Source organism: Gopherus flavomarginatus, chromosome 1 (genome assembly GCF_025201925.1).
Source record: "Gopherus flavomarginatus isolate rGopFla2 chromosome 1, rGopFla2.mat.asm, whole genome shotgun sequence".
Classification (NCBI taxonomy): domain Eukaryota; kingdom Metazoa; phylum Chordata; order Testudines; family Testudinidae; genus Gopherus; species Gopherus flavomarginatus.
In genome coordinates, this window is record NC_066617.1 from 356,174,834 (window position 1) to 356,201,849 (window position 27,016).

Below are 27,016 nucleotides of genomic sequence, written 5' to 3' on the forward strand. Positions count from 1 at the left end.
AGATGCTATGGTAATAGAGTCCACATCAGTTCCTTAGATAGAAAATAATCAGTTTACATCTGGACTGTATCATTTTAGTATCTTTGGCTAGATGAGACAAATTAAATGAGGGATCAGGTGGAGAAAGAATGGCAGTGCCTCAAACCTTATGATAATCTAACTCTATATGTCAGTAATTCTATTGAATCACTGAATGATGGCTCTCTAATTCCACGTAGGATAATTGGTGGGGGAAGGAAAGAGTGCTTCAGAGCAGAGTCTTCTGCTCTCCGTTCCTTCCTTCTTTCCACCACTTAACCCATTGCCTTAGGCCTTGTTTGATCTTCCAAGCTGTGGAGGGCTGAACCTGATCTGTTCACGGTTGGTGGGTTTGTGAAAGACAAACCAAGATGCTGCAGAGAGTGTTAATGGTGATTTAACAAAGGACGCGTCTGTGTCTGGATTGAGTTTATGGCACAGCATGGCATAGGGGGTACTTTGCTTCTGAAGCATGCACCCTTTGAGGTGAGATGTAAAACTATGTTCATTAAAGATATCATTGCCCTTCTTGTAAATATTGCCAACCTGAGCCCTGGTGCTTCAATAAATTTGAAATTTTCCAGCCTAACTTCTCCATGCTATATCAATTGGATACTGTATTCTTCCCCACTTTCCGCTGTATGTTATTTGCTTGTTCTTTCGGTGCACTATTAAACAGCTGCTGTGTTCTGCCCCTCTGGCCAGCTGCATTTCAGTGGGGAGGGGCCGATATTGGTATGTCTTGTTTGTGGTTGAAGTTTTCTACATAAGTGCAAGATACTGTCATAACCCATGGCCATGTCACGGCCATGATTTTTGCTACATTGTACCGCATAGCCACTTGGGATTTCAGTCACAGCAGGGATAGAATCTCCTACCACTTGAACAAAAGGACAGCCTCCATTAACTAAAACAACGAGGGGTCCTTCTGGCACCTAAGGCCACAAGGATTCCTCGTTTGTTTTTGCCGATACAGACTAACGTGGCTACCACTCAGCCTCCATTAACTGTTAACCTTAACACAAAGGTGAGCAGTTCTGATTCCCTCCAGTAGAGGGCCGTGGCATGCATACACACTAGTTTATGAAGTAAATACTGTATTATGTCACTATTTACTACTAGCACAAAGTGAAGTAGGGAGAGAAGAGAACTTGGCAGTATTTTCAGGACTCAACTACATCATCAGCTCTTGTTGTATTTTGCAGAGTTGAAATTTCTCCAGCCAGCATGGGGGCCTATTTTAATCCCTTTTATTTCTTCGCAAAAAGCCTGCAACAATAGTAACCTCTAACAGCCTGGAGCCAAGAAATGAGCATCTCAAAGCTGACCCCGAAAGCGGGCCTCCTGCAAAGCTAGAGAATTTCTACATTAAGCACTGCAAAACACTTGTGCCATTTGCAGTTTTAAATGTAGTGTTTTAACACTATATCCTAAATCCAACTTTTAAACTAGTCTTTCCTTGACACTCAGAGGGGTGGATTTGAGAGGGATACACAGTAAACATCTTGGCATGGGAGTTTGTTTTTAGAAACAGGCCTGAGCAATAATAGGAATTCCTACAGCAAAAGAAAACTGTATGTATGCACTCACACACATTCAAACTTACAGATGTGCACCTCCCCAAAGACCTCCCTGTTATACGATGGTTGTCTTTCACACACACACCCTCCCTGCCAAAGTCAGTCAGTTTCTCTCTCGCATACATTTCTCTCCATCAGAAGATCTGTCTCTGTCCAACGTGTACCCACCCACCCAGATGAAAAAAGTGTGTCCATATCCTGTGTTCAGAGAATCCCCCGTTCATGTCAACACTTTAACATTTTAAAGCGTATTTCAATTTCCCCTTAACTGCTGGCCCTCTGCCCACGGAAAGGCTGGAATTCCATTGGAGATTAACCTCTAGGGAAGATTATGTCCCTCTCTCATACTTCCTCAAGCTACCTTCCTACCTGTTTGCAAAACCACCAGATGACTATGTATCTCCCTCCCCCATCCTTACCCCTCACATCTGCCATCACAGGAAGGCAACTTTTTGCCTCAAGCTTCCAGTGTTTTGATTAATGGATTTTCGGATTTTCCACGTTGAGCTATAGTCTGTGGGTAACAAGAAGATCTTATTAAAATGAAATCAGGTAGCAAAAGGACTGTCAGATCAGTAAAACTAGAATCATATACAGTCCCTGTCCTTCTTTCCCAGCATTCCTTCTTGCCCTCTAAAAGAATGGGGAAAAAACAAAACAAGCAAACCAAAGATCAATACCAGCACTAGCAATGCAGAGACTTTTATATATAGGAAATTAATCGTTACCACTAAAGACACAGTCTCTCTTTTAATGAACAGGCTGCTGCAATATCATTGCAACAACTAGCAACCCACATGTTCTATTACAACAGGTTGAGCCAGTGTATGTTCCCCTGTGCCATAGTTAAAAAAAATAATAAATCAAATGCCTAAACCTGAGGCTCCTTCATTTCACATGCAGAGATCTACCTTAGCACAGGCTTTTTGCTTTAGCTTTCCTTGCAGAGGAGAGCTAGTGATGGCTTATTTACCTCCCTACCTGTCTTTGAACTATGTGGCTTTTATTTGAATAAATTAAATCAGCTGTTTCAAGTGATGCCTTTACCCTCGTGAGTCTGGATGTAATTCTCAAATTAATTTTTGCTTAAAACCCATATTTTAAGTTTTCAGCCAAATATCTACAGTTTGCAGGACGAATTTCTATTAAAGGACCTTGAAGAAAACAGAGCCTGTGGGTAAGCAGAAACATCATAATGTCTGGCTAGTGCTCCTATTTTATAGCTTTTATAAGTTATCGGTAATAGAATGAGAAGAAAATGATAAGTTGCTTGAATAGAGAAATTTGGTTTGGTCTGTAAATATTGGGTCAGATCCTGCACTGTATTGGTGCAGCTCCATTGATATTAATTATGTTTATTTTTTTGTCTCTCCTATGATGGCCTTAACATAGAAAATATTTATGTTGCTTTTCATAAACGTAAAGGGACAGATTCTGATTTCAGTGACACTGGCGTACGTTCCGGAGTGACTTTAATGGAGCTATGCTGGATATACACCAGCACCACGGGTTTAAGAATTTGCCCTTCACATTTATTTCAAAAGAAATCTAGTAAGTGTCAGTCACGACCGGTTTGTTCAACAAACTACAGCAAAAACTAAAAATGTTTTTTGCACAAAAGGGGCTGAGTGCTTTCCAGGCAGGTGGTCAGCAGCAACAAAACTTCAGTCTTCAGCCAGTGTAAATTGGCCTACCTCTGTTGAGGTTGATGGTGCTATGCAAAATTTTATACCTGCTGAGAATTTGGCCCCTGGCATAGAAGTTACAGAGCAGATTTTTTTTATTGTATCCTTTTGGGAACAACACTGTCAGGAGATAAAAGAGAATGTTTTGCTTTTAAAAATTATGTGAAAAATCATTGCAGTTCCTAAGAATTTATCTGGGTTAATGTCTTTCTTTTCTTCTGTAAATTCTAGAAAACTTAAAAGAAGATCTCTGTACCAACCCTTTGGAACTTAACATGTTGTAAATGTGGCATACTTTTAGATCAAGCCTATGTGCTTCTATGTATCTTAGCTTTTTTCTGCACCACCCATTCCCATAGAATCCAAGCACATATTGTTTCAGAACCTTTGCACATTGAGAAATATAAGGAGTGCTGATTGTAAGAAACATGACCAGGGTCTAGGGTTGCCAAGTATCTGGTTTTCGACCGGAACGCCCAGTCATAAAGAGACCCTGGCGGCTCCAGTAAGTGATGCTGACTGGGCCATTAAAAGTCCGGTTGGCACAGGGCTGGCAGCCCACCTCATTTGCCACAGTTGTTATTTAATAATTGGCAGAAGTACTTACGTGTTTGAATCCCATCTGTGTGCTCAGCAGTGTTCAAGACACAGAAACAGACATGATCCCTGGCTGAGGAGCCATAAGGGCCCCATTCTGTAAATGCAGTGCAACATTTGCTATTGTCAGTAGCTAACTAGGTTCCTCATGGTGGCAAGTACTATGCTCCGTAGTGTTTGCAGAGCTGGGCCCAAAATTAAGATCCAAGTGCCTCTGTTATTCTGATGTAAATCTGAGATAACTGTTAAAGTCAAGGGACTTGCCCCAGATTTTTACCCATGTAAATGAGAACAGAATTTGGGCCTAAATAGGATGGATATTATTAATTATCATCATTTATTATTTATTTTATTAGTTATTATTATTTCTGTGTAAACAAAACACCATAGACCATGACGAAACTGTCATTTATATCTTACTTTGTAATGCCTCAAATCCCATAATCTAATTGTTACACAGCCTTGCTCAGGAGAATGGCTCAAATATTAGCTTAAGGTTGTAATAACAATTAGCTCTGCAGAAGCTTAAGCTATCTGGGTAAATCACAGGGTTTGCTTACCCAAAAGGGGCACCTTTTAATTTTATGTTGGAAATTTTTGATTTGTATTGATTTCCTCTACTGGAGATATATTTTGCATATTCATATATTGTGTGCTTTTATGCTTGATTTGTATTTTAAGATGTGGACAAGGATATGTTAAATATAACGCGAGTCCACTGTGCTCCAGAAAAATGATCATTGGGAATCAAGCATTTAGGGAGGTAGCAGATAGTACCACATAACACTGAGAAGTATTTGAGGAGCTGGACCTGGTGGACTGAGCATAAGGTTGAGCAAGGGACTAAGGATCTGAGTGTCCAGTGCCTGCCAGCTGGGGTAATAGTTTACTCCTGTGCAAAGTGACCGTCAGATACTCCCATCATTGTAAGTGAATGGAGCATACTGATGTGGTACCATTTTACACTCATTTTGCACAGGTGTAAATTATTACACCAGGAGCGAGGCAACAGACAATCAGATACATGGTGTTCTAATCCTGACAGTGCCACAGATTTGCTGCGTGACCTTAGGAAAGTCATTTTGACTGAAATTTTCAAATGTAGCCACCCCGGTTAGGCACGTAGGACCTATTTCTCGTTTACACTAACACTATCTTACACTGTAACGGGGCTTTAGAGTGCCCATAAGTATAATTTAAACCCACTTAAAGGCTCCTTTATGCTGCCAGGGTGAGGTAAAAAGTAAGTGAGACTCAGGCCTGTAAATTCATATTTTAGGCTCCCAGTTTTGAAGCTGTTGCTCATAATGGCTCTGTGCCTCAGTCTATGCAGGTGTAAAATGGGGATAACTGATACTTCTCTCCCTCGTAGGGTGGTTAGCGAGATGAATTAAATAATGTTTGCACTGTGATCTGAAAATGTAAAATGGGTTATAACACCTGACTGTCTGGTAATGTGGGACTGATTCTGCCACCCTTACTCACAATGCACAGCAGCTCACTCAGTGTGAGAAGAAAGTGGTTCATCGTGCTCAGACACAACAGTGAGGAGATCAGCCTAAGCACCTGAACAGAATGGGACATGCGTGTGAGTGGCAGAGTTGGGCCCTGTATTAGTAGTAGTAATTTATAGGGCAGCGAGGGCCTTTTGGATCTGACACAATAGAATCAATTCTCTATATATATACATATATTACAGAAGAGACCCTGATCCTGCAAATGATAGTGCTGGGACAGGCTTCTCTGCCCTCTTACAATTGCAGCATCAGGGCCTAACATGCAGCATGGGCCAGTTAGAGCTAGAGCCAAAAGGAAAAGAGACCAAACAGTATCAGCAATGGGTATGGACGTTTTGTGTTCTATAAAAGGCTCTTAAAAACCTGTCTACATAGGACTAGTCCTAATATGAGAAGCCCCATGGACCTCAATGACACATCTACACTGCAAGTGAAGGTGTGATTGTAGCATGGGTAAGTATATCTGTGCTAGCTTTAATTCCGTTAGCAAGGTTAGTGTGGCAGAACAGGCTAGCAGCCAGAGTATAAACCCACTTGGGCACCTGGGTATGTACTTTGGTTACTGGTCCATGGCACCATGCCTACGCTACTATTCTTACCTGTGTGAGCTACATTAAAGCTTGCATGCATATGCCTACCCATGCTACAATTACGCCTTCACTTACCTAGTAGGACTATTCACGTGATTGAGAGTTGCAAGATCAGCTGCTCATTTTGTTTGGCATCTTTCACACCAACCGTATTCTAAAAATCTGTCATTGATTTCAGTGTGGAGATTGGGCTACATAGTCTATTGCAGGATCAGGTCACTGAAATACAAGCATTTCTCCAGGTAGTTTTGCAATTACTCTGATTTTAGTGGGTGTGTAACCTTATAATAAGTAAGTAGCCAATGTCAGATAGTAAAGTCACATTTTAGTCTGCAATGAGAATTCACAGGTTGGCTGGTCCTTTAAAGAGAGTTGGGCATAGCCCCACCTATGGCTAATAAACTGCCTGAGAGTTGATACTGTGAGGCCAGGGATCTGCTGATAGCTTGAGGATCACCTTTGTGCATAGGCCAGTGTGTTATTCCGCTGGCTTACAGAGGATCTGGCTGATCTCATTTACACTGATTTGTATCAGGAGTAAAGTCAGCTGATGTGAGATCAGGCCCTATACATCACTAAAAAGAAAACTAACAAACCTCAGTCAACCTAAATTCCTGGTTTAATGGTTTGAAGAGCAGTAGATGAAATAGTGAGTTTAAAATCCCATTTGATGTTCTGTTTACCTGTTCTCTTAATGCCTGTTTATGAATTTTGTCTGCAGTGCTAGACTCAGCCTTAAAGGGAGAGAATAAAAGACTCCACAGTGTAATGTTGCTCATTGCATTTTGAAATAGATGGCATTGGTTGCATTATTATTTGGATTGGTAAGCTATATACAAACACCTATCCCATGCAATACATGCCTTTATAAAATAAGGAACACACCTTATATTACTCAGCACAGTACAAAAGATGCAGAGATGTTACATTCAGTATAACGTTCCCTCTATATTTCCCAGTAACCTGATGCTTCCTCAACATCCGGAGTATAGTAACCATGTTTTCTTCCTTCTCTTTAGATATTACCAATTGGCAATGTTGCTCTTGCAACGCAGAGGGTTCAGTCTTCCACCCCTATTGACATAAGTGTAGCCACTGACTTCTAAAGAGTACTCATGAATATAACAATTTGTATGATCAGATTCTTCTATTTCTGACTTTCAAGAGATTTCATGAAACTTACTTATGTGGGATAACATTCAAACTAACCTTATTTTACCTAAAAGTATATTAAGGTCCTTTCAAAACTCCACTGGGTTACAATTCTAGAGGAAGAATGTGTCTGCTCATGAAATCTCAGATATTAATGCACTTTAGATCTGATTGTGCAAATGCCTAGTTAGGTGACTAATTTCAATTAGATGTTCACATGTATATGGACAGATGTGAGTAAAGGTTGGCAGGATTGGACTCTATTCTTTCTGTGATGATATCATAATGATAAAGGACCTTCTTCAATTTCAGGCAACCCTATTGACTTCCCTGTTGTCATGGTATTCTATCCCCAATCTGATCCTTAGAGTCCAAAAGTTGGGGTACTAGCATGAATTCCTCTAAGCTTAATTACCTGCTTAGATCTGATACGCTGCCACCAACCAGGAATTCCAGTGCCTGGTGCACTCTGGTCCCCCCAAAAACCTTCCCTGGGGACCCCAAGACTCACATTCCTTGAGTCTTACAACAAAGGGGAGTAAACCATTTCCCCTCCTTCTCCTTTCTTCCTCCCAGATCTTGCCCGCCCTGGGTACACTAGGAGATCACCGTGATTCAAACTCCTTGAATCACAACACAGAGAAATCAGGTTTTTCCCCCCCTTTTTTCTCTCCCCCTCCCAGGCGTTCCCTCCCTGGGCTATCCTGGAGAGAGAGACAGATTCAAGTTTCGTGAATCTAAACAAAGGGATTCCCCCGTTTCCCCCTCCCTTCTTTCTCCCTGTCTCCCACCACTTTCCCCGTAAGTACAGACTCAATTCCCTTGAGCCTCAACAAGGGGAAAAAATAAAACAGGTCTTAAAAAGCAAAACTTTTAATAAAAAGAAAGAAAAAAGTAAAAGTGGTCTCTGTAATTTAGATGGTAAAAGTTACAGGGTCTTTCAGCTTATAGACACTAGAGAGAAGCCTCCCCCCAGCAAAAATACACATTTGCAAATACAGAAAACAATCAAAAGACTGTAACCGCCTTTCCTACTTAATACTCACTATTCTGAATATATAAGAGACTGTAGCAGGGAGATTGGCAAGAAACCTGGTTGCACGTCTAGTCCCTTTCAGGACCCAGAGAGAACAAAGCAAAACCCAGAAAACACAAACAAAGGCTTCCCTCCACGAAGGTTTGAAAGTATCTTGTTTCCTGATTGGTCCTCTGGTCAGGTGTTTTTGGTTCCCTGTTTGTTAACCCTTTACAGGTAAAAGAGACATTAACCCTTAACTATCTGTTTATGACACCTGTTTGTTTCAAATTACAATGAGCAACCGTACACATTGGGAAATGTTATTCTTCCTCATTTAGACTGAGCTCACCAGCCCAGACAACGTGTATGCTGGTGTACAACTGGAATAAAACCACTGACTTTAGCAGACCTACTGCAGCATAACTGAGAGCCGAATTTAGTCTGTTATCTATACATTTCAGTGCATCATAAGTCAAGGAGGAGTATGTCTGCAAGCAGAGTTTTTAACTCCATAGGATGGTTTGAATTTCCTTCAGTACTGGTTTAAGGTTTATATACACAGGGATATGTATCTAATGTCCTTGAGTCTGTGTCAGGTCTTTTACAGCTATCTGTTTTAGGTTCTTATGGACCTTATTACTATAGCAAGTAGACCCCTCACAATCTTTTACACTAAGGAAGGGCTACTATCCCTCTTGTACAGGTAGGGAAGTGAGGCACAGGGAGACTCAGTGGGTTGGCCAAGGTCACACAGGTAATTTGTGGCAGAGCTGAGAACAGAATCTGAATCTCCAGAGTCCTAGACTAGCACCCTAAAGACTGGACCATCCAGACTCGGACCAGTGTAACTTAGGAGCAGAAGTTAGCCTGGTGTCTGTCTCCTGTGTAAAATGGAGATGATAATATCTACCTCAGATGGGGTATTCCGCAGATACATTGGTTAATATTAATACTAAGTGCATTGGAAATGTCAAGCGTTATATAAATGCTACATTTTTATGGGTAGTAGTATTTATTAATGACACACGAGGTATATATTTCAGCTTATTCTTCCTTATCAGTATTGGATTTCTCAGGAAACTAAGATAATTTATCTGGAGAAAACACAGGAAACATACATCATAGAAATACAGAGCTGGAAGGGACCTGGAGAGGCCATCTAGTGCAGCCCCCTTGGCTGAAGCAGGACCAGTGCATTTATTAGAACAGGGGTTCTCAACCTTTTTCTTTCTGAGCTCTACTCCCCCCCCAACATGCTATAGAAACTCCATGACCCAGCTATGCCACAACAACTGTTTTTCTGTATATAAAAGCCAGAGCAGGCGTTGGGGGTAACAAGCAGGGCAATTGCTTGGGGCCCTGTTCCACAGGGGGCATCGAGAAGCCAAGTTGCTCAGGCTTTGGCTTTAGCCCCAGGTGGTGGGGCTTCAGGCCCTGGGCTGCTGTCCTGCACAGCAGGGCTTTGGCTTTCTGCCCTGGGCCCTAGCAAATCAAACACCAGCCATGCTTCACGGACCCCCTGAAACCTGCTCGAGGCCCCCCAAGGGGGCCATGGACCCCTAGTTGAGAACCACTGTACTGTATTAAAAGATGCTATTTGATGGGAGGAATCAAGGCTCTGCCTATTACCTTCTCCCCGTGCAGGGTGGGGAGTAGCCACTCAGTGCCATGACTCTTCCTCCGTTCCCTGCAGGGACTGGTGATGTAGGTAGCCCTTGCAGCGGAAGTTCCTGATGCCCTTTACTCCCTTCAGTGGGCATTCAGCCAGGCTCAGGAACGAGCCCAGAGAGATTAGCAAGTGATGCAAGAAGTGTGTGTCAGTGTCAGTAATTGAATCCAGATCTTCTCAGGCCTATCTCAGTGCTTTAACCGCAAGCCCATCTTTCCTCTCTTCAGTCAGATAACAATGTGCTTGCTTTGTCACCTCAGAGGTCGTTAGTAAGTTCATGTTTGTTAAAGCACTGTGAGATGCTTGGCTGAAAGGTGTTTGTTATAGAAGTGCAAAGTATGATTCGTAATTCTCTCTCTCAGATGCTATCCTTTAAAGGAAGGAATGTCCCCAATTCAGATCCATTCTTCTGATAATACTGAGACTGTTCTGAGGAGAAATCGTTGTTTCCTTCCCATGGCATGTGAACTGAAGTATTTTATACAATTTTAATTGAGCCAGATTCTGTTTTATGCAAGCATAATTCTGGAATAACTCATTTAAAATTAGCAGAGCTAGGCATCGTTATCTAAGAACTAGGTGATATTACACTAGTGTATAAGACGCCAGACTTTGTCCTAGTGAGCTAAAATCTCCTTTGCAATGAGGGCGTGCTCTAAATGGGAGGGAAAATTGGCCTTGCATTTTATTTGACTCCAAATATTGTCTATAGGCTACATATTCCATTATAATTTAACAGTGATACCAACTCTCATGGCTTTTCTAAATAGATTCTTATACTGCATCCATTAGCATGGTTGCCAAGCGCCTTTATTAAAAAGACTCTGTATCAAACTATCTTTATTCGTGATTCTGAGCCTGAAATCATTATTAAAAATAAAAACATGTTGATGATCTATTCCGTCCATTTTGTACAGTGAGGTGAGTAAAATCAATTGGATGTCATATATTGGTACAGTAAGAGTAATTATAGTTCGGGGACTGTTTCAATGTGCTTATGGCTAGTTACCCAGGGGAGATCCTCTAAATTAGATTTGTTCAAGGCTGTTCTGTCATATCCCATGGATTCTTTAAAAAAAAAAAAAAGATATTCTAAGTTTTCAGAGTGAAAAATACATAAGTAGAGAGGAGAAATTTGATCCTCTGGGCAATTTATACTCCTTTTGACATGATCCTCATCTCCCTTATGCAAATCTTTCTGCTCTTTGAGTAAGAAATGAGTAGGGTTTCTGGAGACAAAACACCCCTGGTTCCACGTAAATTAGAATCACTCTCTCATTTTAAGTTGGCCCCATATGGTCTGTGAAACATGTTTATACAATACCCAACCACTTTATTGGTAGAGTGAGCTCCTTTCATGCAAACTGCATTGCAAAATGCTTTCTGTAGTTTAAAACAATACATTTACAGAGTTAAATTATAAATAATTCAGAGGGAAAGAGAAAATAATAGGCCCAGGCGAGGGAGAATAGAGACCTATACACTTACAGGACCTGACATCTAATTGCCTATAAATAATTATCTTGTGCATATTACCAGTAAGAGTGCATGGTCCCTGACAGAATTATAGAACTGGATATCAGCTGTAGGGCTCAGCTACTGTTTGTAAATGGTTTTAACCGTGCTCTGATTTTACTGTGCTTACCGTATATAATTTTGTTTTATTGGCACTGTACTGTAAGCATATTCTGTGATACACGAATGAAAAGGTTTGCAAGCATGTGGGCTGAATTCTGTGACCCTTACCAAGGCAAAACTCCAGCTGACTTTGGTAGGAGCTTTGCCTAGGTAAGGATTAAGGGCCTGCTCCTATCTTCAGCTCCATCTCATGTGCATTGATTTCAGAGGCCATTGGATTGGGCTTTCTGGCATGACTGCAGAAATTGACGCTTTGTAATCCAGGAAAGAGAGGCATACGGCATGGTGTTGTAGCTGAAGCTGTTGTGACAGACCTGCTATTTTGGGGCCAAATGCTGATGTCCTTGGTTAGTCCTGTCCTCGCCATGTCTTGGATCCAGTGGAGAACTGTGAATGTCAGGCCATGAGGGAAGTGCATCATTCCCCATCCTCTAGCATCTGGCAGGAAATCAGCTGATAAAATCCCAGAAATAACAACCCCCTCCCCCTTCCACTCAGTGGAACCCTCATCACAAAGCCACCAGTGGAGCAACACCTAGCAATTTGAGCAGAACTAGGGAGAGATGAGTTCAGCTAGGGAGAGATGCCAGGAGCCTTAGAATCAGGATGCAGGCACTAGAGCACAGAGCTATTTGCTTCTTCACATAGCAGTGGGGAAATCCCACTCATCCTAATGGAAGGGTTTGAGGGAGCTCTCCCTATGATCCTCCTTTTGTGGGTTTTTGTTTAAAAACCCAATCTGGACAGGAGTCAAGAGTGCAGGATTTGGCCATAAAATATCACTGTGTTCTTCATCCTAATGTAACTGGTTCTATTTGTTGGGAGTCCTCCTTGCTGGAGGATTCTCTGCAGCGTGAGGTCTTCAAACCACAATTTGAGGACTTCAATAACTTAGACATAGGTTAGGGGTTTGTTACAGGAGTGGATGGGTGAGATTCTGTGGCCTGCATTGTGCAGGAGGTCAGACTAGATGATTGTAATGGTCCCTTCTGACTTTAAAGGCTGTGAGTCAGACACTGACTGGGCTTTGAATCTTGATTACATCAGATCCAAAGACTTTGCTATCAGTTCAGGTCCTGATCTTCATTCACATAGATGGAGGGGGCTGCCCAGGCATGATGTGGGATTAGGATCTCTACCCTTCAAATACACATGCACATATTTAATGTTTTGCTGAGTGAATAGTCCCATAGGGTCCTTGGAGCCTGATCCTATGTGCCTTATTCACGTGGGTCACCCCATTAACTTTTAACAGGATGACTCACCCAAGTAGGAACTTCAGGATGAAACCTTTACTATCCAATTCTGCAAATCCTTATGTTGAATAGTCCAATTGCCTTTAATTATTCACATAAGATTACTCTCATAAGACCAAGTGTTTGCAAAATCTGTTTAGTTAGGAACATTGTTTGCTCCTGTGGTGGAAAGGGAGAAGAATGGTGTATTTCTAAAGTTGGATTGCACAGATCGCACAAGCTTTAAGGACTGAAGGAGGGGACTGTATGAATAAAACAATTCAGAATATGAAGGATATAACTTCTTCTTTAAAATATAAAGAAAAAATGGGGGCAATTTTAATATCAACAATGGGTATAGAATTTGTATGTTCTATAAAAGGTGAGGGTTTGGATAGTGTCTATGCAGTGTTACTCTACTACTGATTTAAAATACATGCATCTATGCCTTTTGATTACCCTCCTGCAAAATACATGCTTTAGCAATGGCTGTCAGCTGGTGTGGCACCTATTGGTAAGGGCATACTTAATCAGCTAAAGACACCTCTGCTGCTGAACTTCTCCAGCAAGACACCTTTGACCACAGCAGATGTTGCTATTTTTGCTTGATGAATGAGAACTTTATGATCTGTGTTTTCATTGTTTTCTGGGAGCAAATGTCAGCGTGGAAACACAACTTGACATCAGGACCATTAAGTAATAATCTGAACAGCAGCTCCAGGACTTGATCTCCTTGTCCTCTGGAGCAGAAGGTCTAATAGGCTAATGCATTAGTCTTTTTAATCACCTTCTTGTACCCCAGATGCAGCCTCTTTACAAATTCTGCAAAAAACACTGTGTTTCCATACTCTGCATCTTGCATAGAGCATTGCAGTGCTGCATGTTTACCACATTACAGAACATGTGCGTGATATGACCGTCTGTGCTGGTGAACAGAGGCATTTTTAAATGAAGAGCCTCATAAAAACATTCTGGAAATCTGCATGCAGCACACTTCTTCAAACACAGTAATTTGTTCTGATTTGAAGCAGGGGATTTTCCTAAGCAAAGTAGATTTCCCATTAAATTTACTATTGTTCAGTTTTCCAAAAGCATCATTGTCTAGTTCAGTTAACAAGGAAAGGCCAATCATGTAAAGAATGCTGATCTGTTAAATTTGAATTTATCAGCCAGAGTCTAAACATTAAATGCGCTATGGTGCACTCGGGCACACTAGTTTCTATTCATATTTTTTTAAAATTTATTCAAAAATAAAATAGCTGCAGTAAACGTTTTGATGAAATGGAAGAACTTCAAAACTCTGGGAAAGTATTACAAACCAGTAAGAGCACGAAAAGAACAAGGAAAAGCAAAAGTTGTATGCAATTGCAAGTGGAGATGTTCCATTTCCTTTCTAAAATCAAATGCAAGCTACTCATGTGACTGATTTAGTATTGAACAAAAAGGGGGAAATTGCCTCTTGGCATTTAAATGGAAATGTTTCTTGTTCAGAAATTTTGGAAGCTTGCATACCGTACGATTTTTTGAAAGGTTTATACAATTACCATTGAATTTGGATGAGGCATATTCTGATAGATACATACATTTTCCTATTAAAATTTACCCTTCTAAAGACCCAAATTACCTTTCCCTTAATCTGGGTTCCTGGTTTGCATGTATTCCAGAATCCATAACGTCAATGAAAATATAGTTCATTTTTAATACAATTTTAAAAAGCATTAATAACAGCAGCTCTTGTGCATAAAAGATCTTTGCTCCCTATAGCAGTGAGAGTCCTGCTGGTTTATGATGATACTGATTTGCGGTGTGTCCTTTTGCTTTGTTTTCTGGGTTTGGATTAACATACAGAACCGTTTTGCTCTTCCTGAGGATTGGAAATGTTAGGATGAGAACTGGATAGAAAGGAAAGCAGGATTTTTTTTTTCCCCTCAGTAATCTTTATTTTAGACTTTCTTTACATGTTGGTGAAATAAAGTCTCCTGCTGCTAACTCATGTCAGTTTCTCCTTTATTTGTGTACTGGCTTTGAAAACTTCTGGGTTTCTGCTGTCGAACCTGGAGCTTGATGCCATCGAGGATGTGAGATTCCTTCTGTAATGCATTGCGAAGGCCTTCTTCTGAAGAGAATCCAACCCAGCAATAGCCTTTGTGAAATCCTGTTTCTTTATCAAATGGCAACATGCATCTTCTTACAGTCCCAAACTGAGCAAAATAGTCTCTGAGTTCCTTGGTGGCCAGAGTCCAGTGGATCCGGGACACGAAGAGCTCGAACACTTGCCGGGAGGAGGTGCGCGTCGCCGCCATCTTGAAAGCAGACGAGCGATGCAGCAGTCTTGCCTCTACATAGTTTAAAGGTATCATGAGAAAAGCCAGTTTCAGTGTACACTGAATTGTTGCATTATGTATTGCAGTCTTAGCAATAGTCTTCAGTCAGTACAGTTTTAGGGCTTAATCCTGCAATCATTCTGCATGTGGGATTTTGATAGAATCTATCTGTTATTTTGCACCACATCTTTTGTGCAAACAATATTGAGCACTGTAAATGAGTTCAGCATGATGTGAAGATACAGGAAGATGCAGTCCCTGCCCCGAGGATCTTCTATGTAATATGCACACAGATGAAACATTTTAGACTTATGTAGCACAGTGCATGAGGCTTCCAGTCTGCGATGTTGCAGAAACCATTCACTGGTAATTACTGAAAGGTTTTGAATTTTGAGGAGAGACTTGTCCCGGGAGAAGACAGTTGTTTCATGAATGAGAAAATGACAAGTCCAAGTGTAGGAGGCAACATGGAATGATGAAACTTTTGCAATTAAATTTCACAATTACATTTATATCCTCTTGTCGCATAGTAAACTACTATTAATATATATTAATTGTGTTAAAGTAGCATCTAGATACCCCAACCAAGATTGGAGCCCCATTGCATTAAGCCCTGTGCAAATACTTAGTATAGATAGCCCTTGCCTCAAGGCACTTGGATTCTAAATAGACAAAGGGTTGGGGGAAAGGAAGCAGTATTGTACCCACTTTACAAGCAGTGATTCAAGGCTTAGAGCGATTATAAGTAAGGCCCTTCCAAGGCCATGAAAAACACCTCAAGGACTGTGAAATCTGGTCTTCCCCTGTGAAATCTGATCTCTTATGTGCTTTTACCCTATACTATGCAAATTTTATGGGGAGACCAGCATTTCTCAGATTGGGGGGGTCCTGACCCAAAAGGATGCAGCAATGCAGAAGTAAGCGTAGTAATACCATATTATGCCATCCTTACCTCTGTGCTGCTACAGGCAGTGGCTCTGTCTTCAGAGCTGGGAACCTGGCCAGCACCCGCCGCTCTCCAACTGCCCAGCTCTGAAGGCAGAGCCGCCACCAGCATCAGCACAGAGATAAGGGTACCAGTACTGCAACCTCTCCTACAATAACCTTGCGATCCCTCCTCCCCCCCCCAATTCTTTTTCAGGTCAAGATCTCTACAGTTATAACACTGTGCAATTTCAGATTTAAATAGCTGAAATCATGACATTTATAATTTTTAAAATCCTGTGACCATGACATTGACCAAAAATTTGGTAGAGCCCTAATTTTTTATTAGAGATATCCTAATCCCCTAGAACTGGAAGGGACCTTGAAAGGTCATTGAGTCCAGCCCCCTGCCTTCATTAGCAGGACCAAGTACTGATTTTTGCCCCAGATCCCTTAGTAGCCCCCTCAAGGATTGAGCTCACAACTATGGATTTAGCAGGTTAATGCTCAAATCACTAAGCTATCCCTCCCACCCCAAATAAGGGCTAGTCTGGGTTTTGAACCCAGGACCTCTCAAACCCAAACCAAGGATCATACCAACAAGCCAGCTAATTATAAGTGACTTTCCCAAGGTCACACAGGATGTCTGTGGCATGGCCGAAAATGAAACCCAGATCTGAGGTCCCATCCAGTACCTTATTCACATAATGCTCCTTCCTCTCTTAACAGAATATTAAGTGGCAAAGTGTTCTCTTTGATTTTCTGCCACTGATGTGAAGTTCTTTAAAAAAAATCCAGATTGAGGATGTTTTTAAAAAAATGCAACACCTGCTCGTGTTATTTTTTCTCATCCTTAAGAAATAATCTTTTTTGAGTTATGCAACTAAATGTTTGCAATCCACCCCTCCCCATCACATTTGTAAAAGAGAGAAAGCGCAATGTAATTATAGATGCCCGATTTAAAAAAAATTATCGCTTGACGGTGTTTCTATTTGTGATCTCTGAGCAAATAACACAAAAGGCGAGACATGAGACCAAGTAGCAGAAACTGGGAAGAAGGAATCATGGTGTTCGTTTGTTAATTACATTGCTGGACGCTGCAAGGAGACAACCCCCGAAATATTGCCAGGGAGGAATAAACCCCAAATCGGAGTGGGAGTGGAAACAGCGACGCTGTGGCGGTGCCACTCCGAGATGGCAATTGGAAGCATCACCTGAGCGGAGCCTGCCTCCCCCGCCTTTTTCGCCTGAGTGGTGCAGACCAGCTTTGAATGCATGTGTGCTTGTCATTCCCAGGCATTGTAGGATTGGTTCCTGCCTCCCATTCATGTAACCTGTGTGTGGCTCTGTTCCTCTGTGTGTGTGTGTGTGTAAGGGAGCGAGAGAAGCAGGGGGAGGGGGCGCTTTAAATAAAAGCCTTTGGATTGCAGCTGCTTATTTTGGGCAGTGCTCCCTACCAGGGGCACTCCTGCCTGGGCAGACGCTGGACCAGCCTGGGCGGCGGTGCGTGGTGGTGCGGAGCTGCCGGAGGATGAGCTCCGGTGCCTGGCGGTAGTTGCCCCGTGTGGGATCGCGCGGAGGAGCCGTACCTAGAAGTGGCACCGCAGCCTGCAGAAATGGTAAGCTGGCGTGTTGCTGTGAAAAGTGCATGTGTCTCTCCAGCTCTCTCCCTTTTCCCTCCCCCCGCCCGCCACACACGTACTCGGGGTTTGGGGAACACCCAGAGCTCTCTGAATCTGTCGCGATCCCGCCCCCCCGCCAAAGAAAACCCTTTTCGTGCAGCAAGACACTTTAAACACCCGCCTCTCCCCGCGGTCACTTTCCGTGCATTGTGAAAAGAGCCCCTCCGGCTGGCTTCTCCCAGCCTGTGCATGGCTCGGTTTCTCTCTAGCCTTTCGCAGACACATCGAGCTGCTGCTCCAGCACCCCGTTCCGCGTGCCCTGTTTGCAGCCCTAGTTCAGTCAGACAGAGCTCATGGCTCAGCAGAGCCCAGCGTCGGAGGGAGATGCTGGGCTGGGTCCCTGCTGTGTAGCCGGGACCCGGAGCCTGTAAGACTTAGCTTGGTTCTTGGGTGTGTTTGGGAGGGTTACCTCCTTCACTCCAACGCCTCTGGGTCGGGGAGGATGTCAGGTCCTCCCAGAAAGGCTGCCAGCGACTTGTCTAGGTTGCAAGATCTATTATTTATGTTGTTTGTTTATGTATTTAGTAATCAGTAATATCAGCAAAAAGAGGGTGCCATTATATATTGCCACAACCCCCCCCCTTTTGTAACCCCTACTCCCCTCTCCCTATCAGTGTGTGTGTGTGTGTTTACATTTGGATCTGTGTTAGAGTTGTGGTTGTGTTCCACATTTTCCAAAGGGTGGATTTTCCAGTGTGGTTTTTTTTTTTTAAATCTGCCAGACTACAACTTGGGAGACAAATCCCTTTCTTGGCAATTATATTTAAATCCCTGCCCCCCTCTTCACTCTCATGCCCCTCCAACATCCCCACAAATAGCTTGGCATTTTTAAAGAGATTTGGAGTAGGAATCTGATTTTTTTTAAGGTTTCTGTTTTAAATTCTAAACAACTTGGCTATCGAAAAAATGAAATGTGATTACATAACAGAACACACTGGCTCCTTAACCACATTTCTTAGTGCTATTTATATATTTTGTTAAAAATCTATTAATGGTATAAAATTGCTATGATATTTAACTTTGAAAGTGGGAACTGTTAACATATGTGCAGTGCTTCTAAAAGAAATGTCATAAAGGTTACATGCGAAGCTATTTATTTACAGGATAATACTGGACTATCTTGGGTTGAAAACCATTATGGTGTCAATCACATAAGAAATGGTACATATTTTGAAAATAATTAAAAATATATATTTGTTACTGGCTTTTCCAGTTTATTGGCTGGATTATGAGCACATTTTAAAATATTTTATTCATACGTTCAAAATAGACCTGCTGAAATATTTGATGCCAAAACTTTCCAGTCTTTGGGTTGCAGACTCCTCGGCTTCTGTGCTTCAGGAAAGTTTTATTCATCATGGTTTAACACCTTCCTCACACCTGCCTCCCTGTCTTTTTCAAATGAGTTTTTAGCAGTCAACCTTTAAAATCTAGTTAAGGTTGTGACATAAAATGACAAAAGCGAAAGACAAGTTGAAGTTGGCTGTGTCCTTTACACACTTGTACTGTGGTCGTGCAGCTCATCGCATGTTATAGTGCTTTGGATCATGGGCTGAAGAAATTGTGGAGGACAAATTAACATGCTCCTGCTAACCCAAGTCTCATATTTTTCTGCGTATCTGGCCCCAATAAAATAGTTTGCTTTTGGAATAGCCCTTCCCCCCGGCATGGAAAGTGTTCTGTTTCCAACGTGTACACTATCTGTGCCTGCAGTACCCAGGATCTACCGTATACACCTGTAAAATACCAGTCACATGTGCCAGCAACACCCGGGCACATTGTGCCCATGTTGGACCAAGGAACGAGAAGTCGAGGGCAGGATATGAGCCACAGTAAACACAGATTCTTCTCTTTGGGTGGGGGTGGAGGGGAATTTGTGGGAGGATGGTCGTAAGTCAGTAGTTTGTATTGAATTTATTTCATTGGCCATTTCAGAGTCAGACGCCTCCCCCTTCGTGTCAGCCTGTAACACTTTATAGGCTCTGATGAAGAAACCAGAGTAGCATATATGTTTGTGTATATGATAGAGGGGAAAAAATCCCTGTGACTCATACAGTTTTGTTTGTCCTCCCCCCCGCCCCCAGAAAGCAAGGATTGAGAAGAGTGGGGCTGGGCTCACTATTGTGATGCTGCTTGTGATAAGGACTTCCTGGCTTTGGCTATTTTGTGTCAGTCACAAGTCCTTCAGTTAGATTCTTCGATCTCAGCCTCTTATGTGCTGCTGGATAAATCCTCCTAGCTCAGGCTGTTCAGGGCCATTAGGATTTCCTGCTCCCATGATCTTTAACAATGTGATTGAGAAGCAAATGTATGTGCAAAGAAATGACTGGTGTTTGCTTCCAGCAGATTTGGGGTTTGAGTGGCTAGCGGGGAGGGCATGTGTGGAGGGGGCATTTGCTGTAAGCGTTTTATCATTACCTGTGTTTTTGCTCATCTCAGGGGTTGGGTCCACTGCTTTGCCGTGGATCTTCCTGGAAAAGAGGCAGGAGGTCTGTGTAGAGCTGAGGTAAGGGGTGTTTGCAAACAACCTGTTTCCTCTATGCCCCTCAGCCTGATTCCCTCCAAAAGCCACTGCAATGGAGAGCTCCTACTACAGCACTAACATGTGCTCTGATCATGCAGGGGTTCCTGCTGAGATCTCTTTCTGTGGCTCACCCATACTTTCCGTGTGTGTGTGTGTGCTGTTGGAATGAGATAATCTTATGCGGGGAGAGGGTGTTTCTCAGATACAGTTTTTGGAGGGCTAGCAGTGGGAGGGAAGAACTGTCTTTAATAATTCATGGCAGGAGAAAAGGGGGAAGTTGTCTTCATGGATTTCTTTTTAATTTAAAGGGGGCGAGAAGCTGAGAGAGGAGGAGAAATTATTTTTCACTAATTTTACAGGGTATAGCAGAAAGGAAGGCTACTGTGAAAAGAAAAGGGTGGATGAAAGGAAAATTGCTTGTCTGTTTTTTTTTTTTTTTTGGAAGGGGTAGGGGAGAGTGGGAAGGGATGTGCCATTCTCTGACAATTTTACTAAGGTGATGGGAGAGGGCAAATGCCATCTCTCTTCTTGGTGGGTTGCAGGAGAAGGGAGCTTGGGGGAGACGAAGTTGCATTCTTTGTTTTCTGCAGTACCTCTAAATTATGGTAATTTACTAGAATAGTTAAAATGCAGTCACTTTTTATTTTTGTGTGCAGATAGCATGATAATAATTGAAATACTGATTCTCATTGTGTTTAAGGGGTGTACTTGTGATGTGAGGTTCTTTCTTTTTTTTCTCCCTGGGATGTGTTATAACTGAAATGTCATTTCTCTCCTTCTCCAGTGTGTGCAGTGCTTCAATTAAAATAGTCTGCCCATATTTTTTTAAACCTGACATTATACCATTTTTCTATCCAAGAAAACAAAACACTGACTGTGGTTCCACTTAAAAATAGCTGAGGTACTTAAACAAAACTATCCTCCTCCTTCCCAGGAAAGTCATTTCCAGTTTTGTTAGAATTTCTGCTTCAGTGGTTCATTTTCTGACAGAATCACATCCTTGCGAGGGAGCAGAACCCCACAATCTTATGTAACTTGATATTTCCAGATCAAAAGTTACAAATATTGCAGTAATAGAATGATGAGAGTGATTTGGCAAGATTAATGTTGTGTGAGATGAATGATTTCTTATTAGGATTTAAAATCAATGCTGTTTTTAACACTTACTGCAAAAATAATAGTTGAATAAACAACAAACCTGTTCCTTGTCTGTCTTTATTCTCACTACTTTGTCAGTTTATCTTTTGGCCCTGGATGCTTACACACAAATAGGGGTCTGTTTGAGTGTTTGTCTATGTGTTTTTAAATATATAATATATAAAACTGAAACAACAGAATTTGAAATTGCCTCTCCCTGGTTTGATTCAAAGAGATGAAACTCTGTAATTCAGTCAGTTAAGATTTAAAGACTGCTAGTTACCTGCTCTGTTACAAGTTCTATACGTCTAGCTTATTATAACTAAAAGCTAAAATATTCTATTTCTGCTTTGAACCGACAGATTGGCATTTCTGGGCGCTTTGACAGAATAACATGTGTCACTTGCCAGTGAATTGGGTATTCATGGATCCTTCTTGACCAATATGTTTTCAGAGGAAAAGCTTCTAAAAATAGTTTTAAAAAAGATATTTCGACTTTGATATAGATTAAAAAAAAATCAGAGTGAAATTTTTTTCTTTACCTAATCTCCCTAGTTCAAAAAGAGTGGTGGTATTGGACACTGTTATGATGTAGTTCTGTACAAGCAAAAAAAGTCGGATCTGCATTCCTCTCTGCCATTCCACTGTCACTATGCTGATAGTCAAATTATTTTCCTATAAATATTTTCCTTCTCCAGCTCTCTGGAATAATTGTTCCGAATAAAAAATTTTAAGCCAGCAGTATAGTTGAAATATGAATATTAGAGCAAGTTGCTTTGGCTGTATTGAGTGACAAATACTTCTTGCAGAAAGTTTACATTCCTTGAGAAGTTTGATCCTCATGCCCATAAAACCTTATGCCTAGCATGTAACCTTGCTGTGAATGAAGCTGCTTGTTCTGAAGGTGGATTCTTGCTTCGTCTCATACCATTAACAGAAAACTTTGGCAGAACTATTTTTTTATGATAAAATCATCTAAAAAAGAGTTCTGGTTATTGAAATGTTTGTTCCTGATGTGTGATTGCGGAGCTGAGTCGTAGGGTGAATGAATATATTGGCAATCAGCAGAAGGAAAAAAATGATTCAAGTTGACAGTTCAGATTTCTGATTCCAAGATAAGATTTGCTTTCTAGGGTTTTGACACATCCTACTTTTAAATGAGATTAGAAAAAACAGCAGGAGAAGTTGCTGATGGCCTGTTTAGGTGGACAGGCCTGCTGAGCCACACTTACCAGTTCACATTTATCCATCTATTTAAATTGAGAGAATACGATTAGATTTCATTATCACCTCAAGCTTTTGTACAGGGGTATTTTCCACAGTATAGGAAAACTGTCATAGTTCAAGATTCTTCTTCGTTGCTACAATTAAGACAGGAGTATTGGCAGCGTATGTACTGCTAGTACTGCAATATAAAACATGAACTTGGTGGCTGTTTGACTGTCCATTGATTTTAGGGTTGGGTTTATTATTGAATACTACGATGTCTTTTTTTTTTCCCAGTGAGTCAATGCTAAACAAAACAATACATACAACTCGCTCTCTCAAAAAAGCACAACTTGTGTTAAAAGGACATTATTGAACATGCAAAGACAAGCACTCGCACAATGAGAAATGCCAGAATTAATGTTGCGTGTACACCCTTAATTTGGCTCCCTTGTGCATATGCATTATGATAGTCTTTAATTACATAGTCACATATGTAACCTGTATCTTCATCTGATCTGCCTCCCCTCCCTGTGCCATCATTCCCTACCACTGCCTCCTAGTCCCTTTGCTCAGCCAGTCCCAGTCTCCCTACCCCACCCAGCTCCTCATCTGATCCAAGTCTCATGCTGTTTCCTTTCCGGTCCTTGCTCAGCCAGTCCTAGTTTCTGCTCTCTGGCTCCCAGTCTCAGTTTCTCTCTTAACTCTCCCCACCCTCAGCTCCTTGTCCCAATCTACTCCCCTTCCAGGTCTAGCTCTTCAACCCCCTGTTCCTGCATTTGACTCAGACAGCTTCCTCCAACAGAGGGGGGCATAGAGAGCACAGGCAAGAGGTCTCCCTGCACTCAGTTCCAGGACCTGGCACGAGCCTTGGCAGCCCAGAGCCACAACTGCAGGGACAATCATGCTCAGCTCTGTGCTGGAGCACACCCAACATGGAGGGGAGCTTTGAAGGTTTTAGCTGTTAAGCTCTAGCAAGTCTCTAGTGAGCAATGTGTGAACTGTGATTTTTTTCCCCCCAAAGGCTTATAATGTAACCATATTGTGTGGGGTTTTATGGGGATAGCAAAAAGCATGCCCCTGACACAAAGGCCACTCCTGGCAAATTTCAAGTTCCAACTCCAAAACTTCAGGTGCTAGAGCATTTCAAACAATGAGGCCACCAGAATATTTTAGCGTGGCCAACACAGTATAGTTTTTCCCCTAGCCTCCTTGTTGGAAACACCTGAACTGTTCTGATGGATGGTACAAACAAAAACAATTAGCCTCAGGCAGACACCCAGCATGGAAAGTTTCAGCCTGAACAGGTAGTTTGACCAAGTTATAAGCAACTGAAAATAGGGTTTTATAATGGGAAGTGTTGAGCAACCTTAATAGGCAACGTTACCAGGACCACCTATTAATAATATATATAAAATAAAATTTGATATTTTGTCATCTATCTATCGTGTGTGTGTGTGTGTGTGTGAAGAAGGGAATACAATTAATGAGAATCAGACAAAGCTGCATCAAAGGGATCCAGCATTGCAGGATTTGTAGAATGGGATTAAAAGGAAAGAAATCTCAAGAGAAGCAGCATTGACAGAGCAATCACGCAAATTGCCTGGCCTCACACCTCTGTGTTCATACACCTTCTGTCAGAAGAATCCTCATTCAGATGACAGTGCCCTACTCTAACAATAACTTTGATGATTAGAAATCACAGAGAAATGACAAAAATGTGTGCAAGTATATCATTAGTTTTTTTCTTTTAATCTTCAGCTTCCTGTTAAGGGCGGGTTACTAAATCTTGTGGTTGGGCTTGTAAATTCTCATGGCAGTTTTGCAAGCCTGACTTAGATTAAGCCTGATTCTTATGTACATGGAAGTTCTCTTTGCATGGCTCTGGCGGTGTAAAGGTGCCTTAAAATGAGCCGCAGTTATGTTTACACTTACTTTAAGGCCCCTATATGCTGCCAGAGTGGCATAGTAGGACCTTAGGGTGACTCAGAAGCAAGGCCTCAGTGTCCTCTTTGTATCTTCCCACCCCATCCAAAAAGGTGGCTATCCTTGTGAAGTACTGAGGAAAACTTGCTAACATTTTCTTCTGTCTTATGCCATTCACGGTTGAGGTCTTTTTGTCATTCCCATAATAGCTATCCATTGCTTCTCCTTAACTAGCCAGTCGGCTCACTGTGGATCACTCGTACTCAATAGGAGAATGGACTATCTTGACCGAGAGGTTGAACCTTGTGAGTAGAAGCTTGTGGAGAGGATTAGTTGGCGGGGCAATGAAAAAGCAGACTCAGTTAGGGTTTTATTCTTGCTTTTCTGCATGCTGTCTGAACAGAAACATTATCAACAAAGCAAAATTTGATGAAAGTGAAAAGAAAGTGCTCCCCTTCTCCCGCAGCCCGTGGTACAACTCAGCTTGTAACCACTGGATGAAGTGTTCTGCCATCTCAAAAGTTTTTTTTTTCTTCACCTTTCCTCTAATGAGGAGCTGGGTGTTTCCTTGGGCTTTTTGTTGCTGTTGTTATGAGTTTCCGGTATTCCCTCTGAGCGGTGCATTGTGGCTCCAGCCTTACCTCAGTACTCGACCCTGAACACCTGTGTGAGACCTGAATGGGGAGATAACTTCTGTAGTTACTGGTAATGAGCTAAAGCAGGGGTCTCAAACACGTGGCCCGCAGGCTGCATTTGCTGCAGCCCACCAAGCTCCCCGCGGCCCCTCCCCCCCAGTTATTTCCTACGGCCGACAAGCTACCCTCACCCACCAGCTGTTTGTCAGCACTTAGCGCTTTCCAGGAGGGATGGGGGAAGAACAGGGAGCCATGCACTCGGGGGGGAGGCGGAGAAGAGGCGGGGAAGGGACAGAGGTTTGGGGAAGGAGTTGGAATAGGGGCAGGGAGAGGCAGAATTGGGGTGGGGACTTTGGGGAAGGGGTTGGAATGGGGGCGGGGAAGGGGTGGGAAGAGGCGGGGCCAGGGGCAGCAGGGGTATTTGTCAGTGATGCGGCCCTCGGACCAACGTAGTAGCCCTCATGTGGCCATCGTGGTCGTTTTAGTTAGAGATCCCTGAGCTAAAGCCAGTTCACCCCATCACAATGACTATTTCCATCTCCATTTGCTTTGATTCGCTCCCTCTTGTCCCAGGATTTCTGTGTGCTGTTACAGCATTACTACTGTCAACTACCTCTTAAAGACATTCAGACGGTGGGATTTTTCCAAGGCGTATGGTTCCTCCGCTGTGTATCGCACGCTGGGTACCAGGACAGGTGTGTGACGATCACAAACTGAAATACTGAGAGAATCTCTTCTCTAAAACCAGGGGTCACGTTTTAAACACACGTGGAAAATATGTGTAAACAGGTACAGGAAGGGAATTGCTAATGCATGGAACTGTGCCGAGACAACACTGTTCCTTTGTAAACCCTGTTAATGTGATTCCACCATTCAAAGAATATTGTCATCGGTATTTATATGCTTAGAAAAACAAAGCTAAATATCATCTCTGGGTGACAAAGAAGAGGGAAGAGTGCTCTCTATGTAGGTACCTAGCCTTGACAGTTTTGGCTTGAAAATTTATAAGCAATGTGTTTTGACTGATTTTTAACATCTCCCCCACACCTTTGTATGAAGGCCTGGAAATGGGAATCGGGAGATCTGGCTTGTATCCACATCTCTGCAATACACTAGCTGCATGACCTTGGACAAGTCACTTAGGCCTATGTCTCCAAAAAGGGCCCTGAATTTTGGAAACCTCTGTTTTTTACTGAAGTGTTTTACTGTGGGTGTTTGGCACCTGTAAAGCAATAGGTCCAATGCGTCTCATGCTGAGGACCCAAAATTACTGGCCACTTATGAAAAGCATTGGGACATAAAACCCTGGAATGCAGGAGGTTCAGCTGTAGATGGATATTTGACTAAATTATTTAATGTAAAAGTGGTGCACATTTTTAAAAGCAGCTTACAGATTTGAGGTGCCTCCATTTTTGGGTCTACAAGTTGAGACACTCTATGTAGGTACCTAGCCTTGACAATTTTGGCTTGAAAATTTATAAGCAATGTGTTTTGACTGATTTTTAACATCTCCCCCACACCTTTTGAACATATCGACCCATTAAAATTAATTCTGCTAAACGTATTAATCTTGCTACTAGATTCAAGGTCAGCGGGGTTTGGAAGTTATTGATACTCTCCAAGATTTGTTTAGGATCTTATCCCCCAGTGAGTTCTGATCAGGCAGACGCTTGCCCTCACGTGGAACCGCAGTGCCCGCATTGGAGCTGAATCTGGGGGGCAGGGGTCTGTCTCCATGGGGCTCGTTCATTGTAGGACAGGAGACTTAGTGGTTTACTGGTCGTGCTGGTGATAGTATCATTTGCGTTTGGAGAGAAGAAGAAATGGCTCATCTAGGATTGGCCCCCATCTGCCTCTCTTCTCTAGTACATACTCCACATAAGCCTTTAAATGTCAGCTGTTTGCACATGTCTGCACTAGAAGCTGCCGATCACAGGCTCCAGGGAATTGCGTTATTAT

At 42.2% G+C, this 27,016-nt stretch overlaps 2 protein-coding genes across 8 annotated transcripts in view; one reads left to right on the forward strand and one right to left on the reverse strand.

The window, feature by feature from the left end:
• Window positions 1-27,016, forward strand: part of TENM4 (teneurin transmembrane protein 4) — a 1,003,172-nt gene that overhangs the window by 162,974 nt on the left and 813,182 nt on the right. The gene's annotated exons all lie outside the window — the stretch shown is intronic.
• Window positions 14,614-15,015, reverse strand: LOC127045941 (SRA stem-loop-interacting RNA-binding protein, mitochondrial-like). Its single transcript, XM_050942840.1, has one exon. It carries the CDS (start codon window positions 15,000-15,002, stop codon window positions 14,685-14,687), a length of 318 nt encoding a protein of 105 aa, XP_050798797.1. The 5' UTR covers window positions 15,003-15,015; the 3' UTR covers window positions 14,614-14,684.

Excerpts from the sequence above, each read along its gene's own strand:
- LOC127045941 (XM_050942840.1), bottom strand. The coding sequence starts at position 15,002 with ATGGCGGCGACGCGCACCTCCTCCCGGCAAGTGTTCGAGCTCTTCGTG.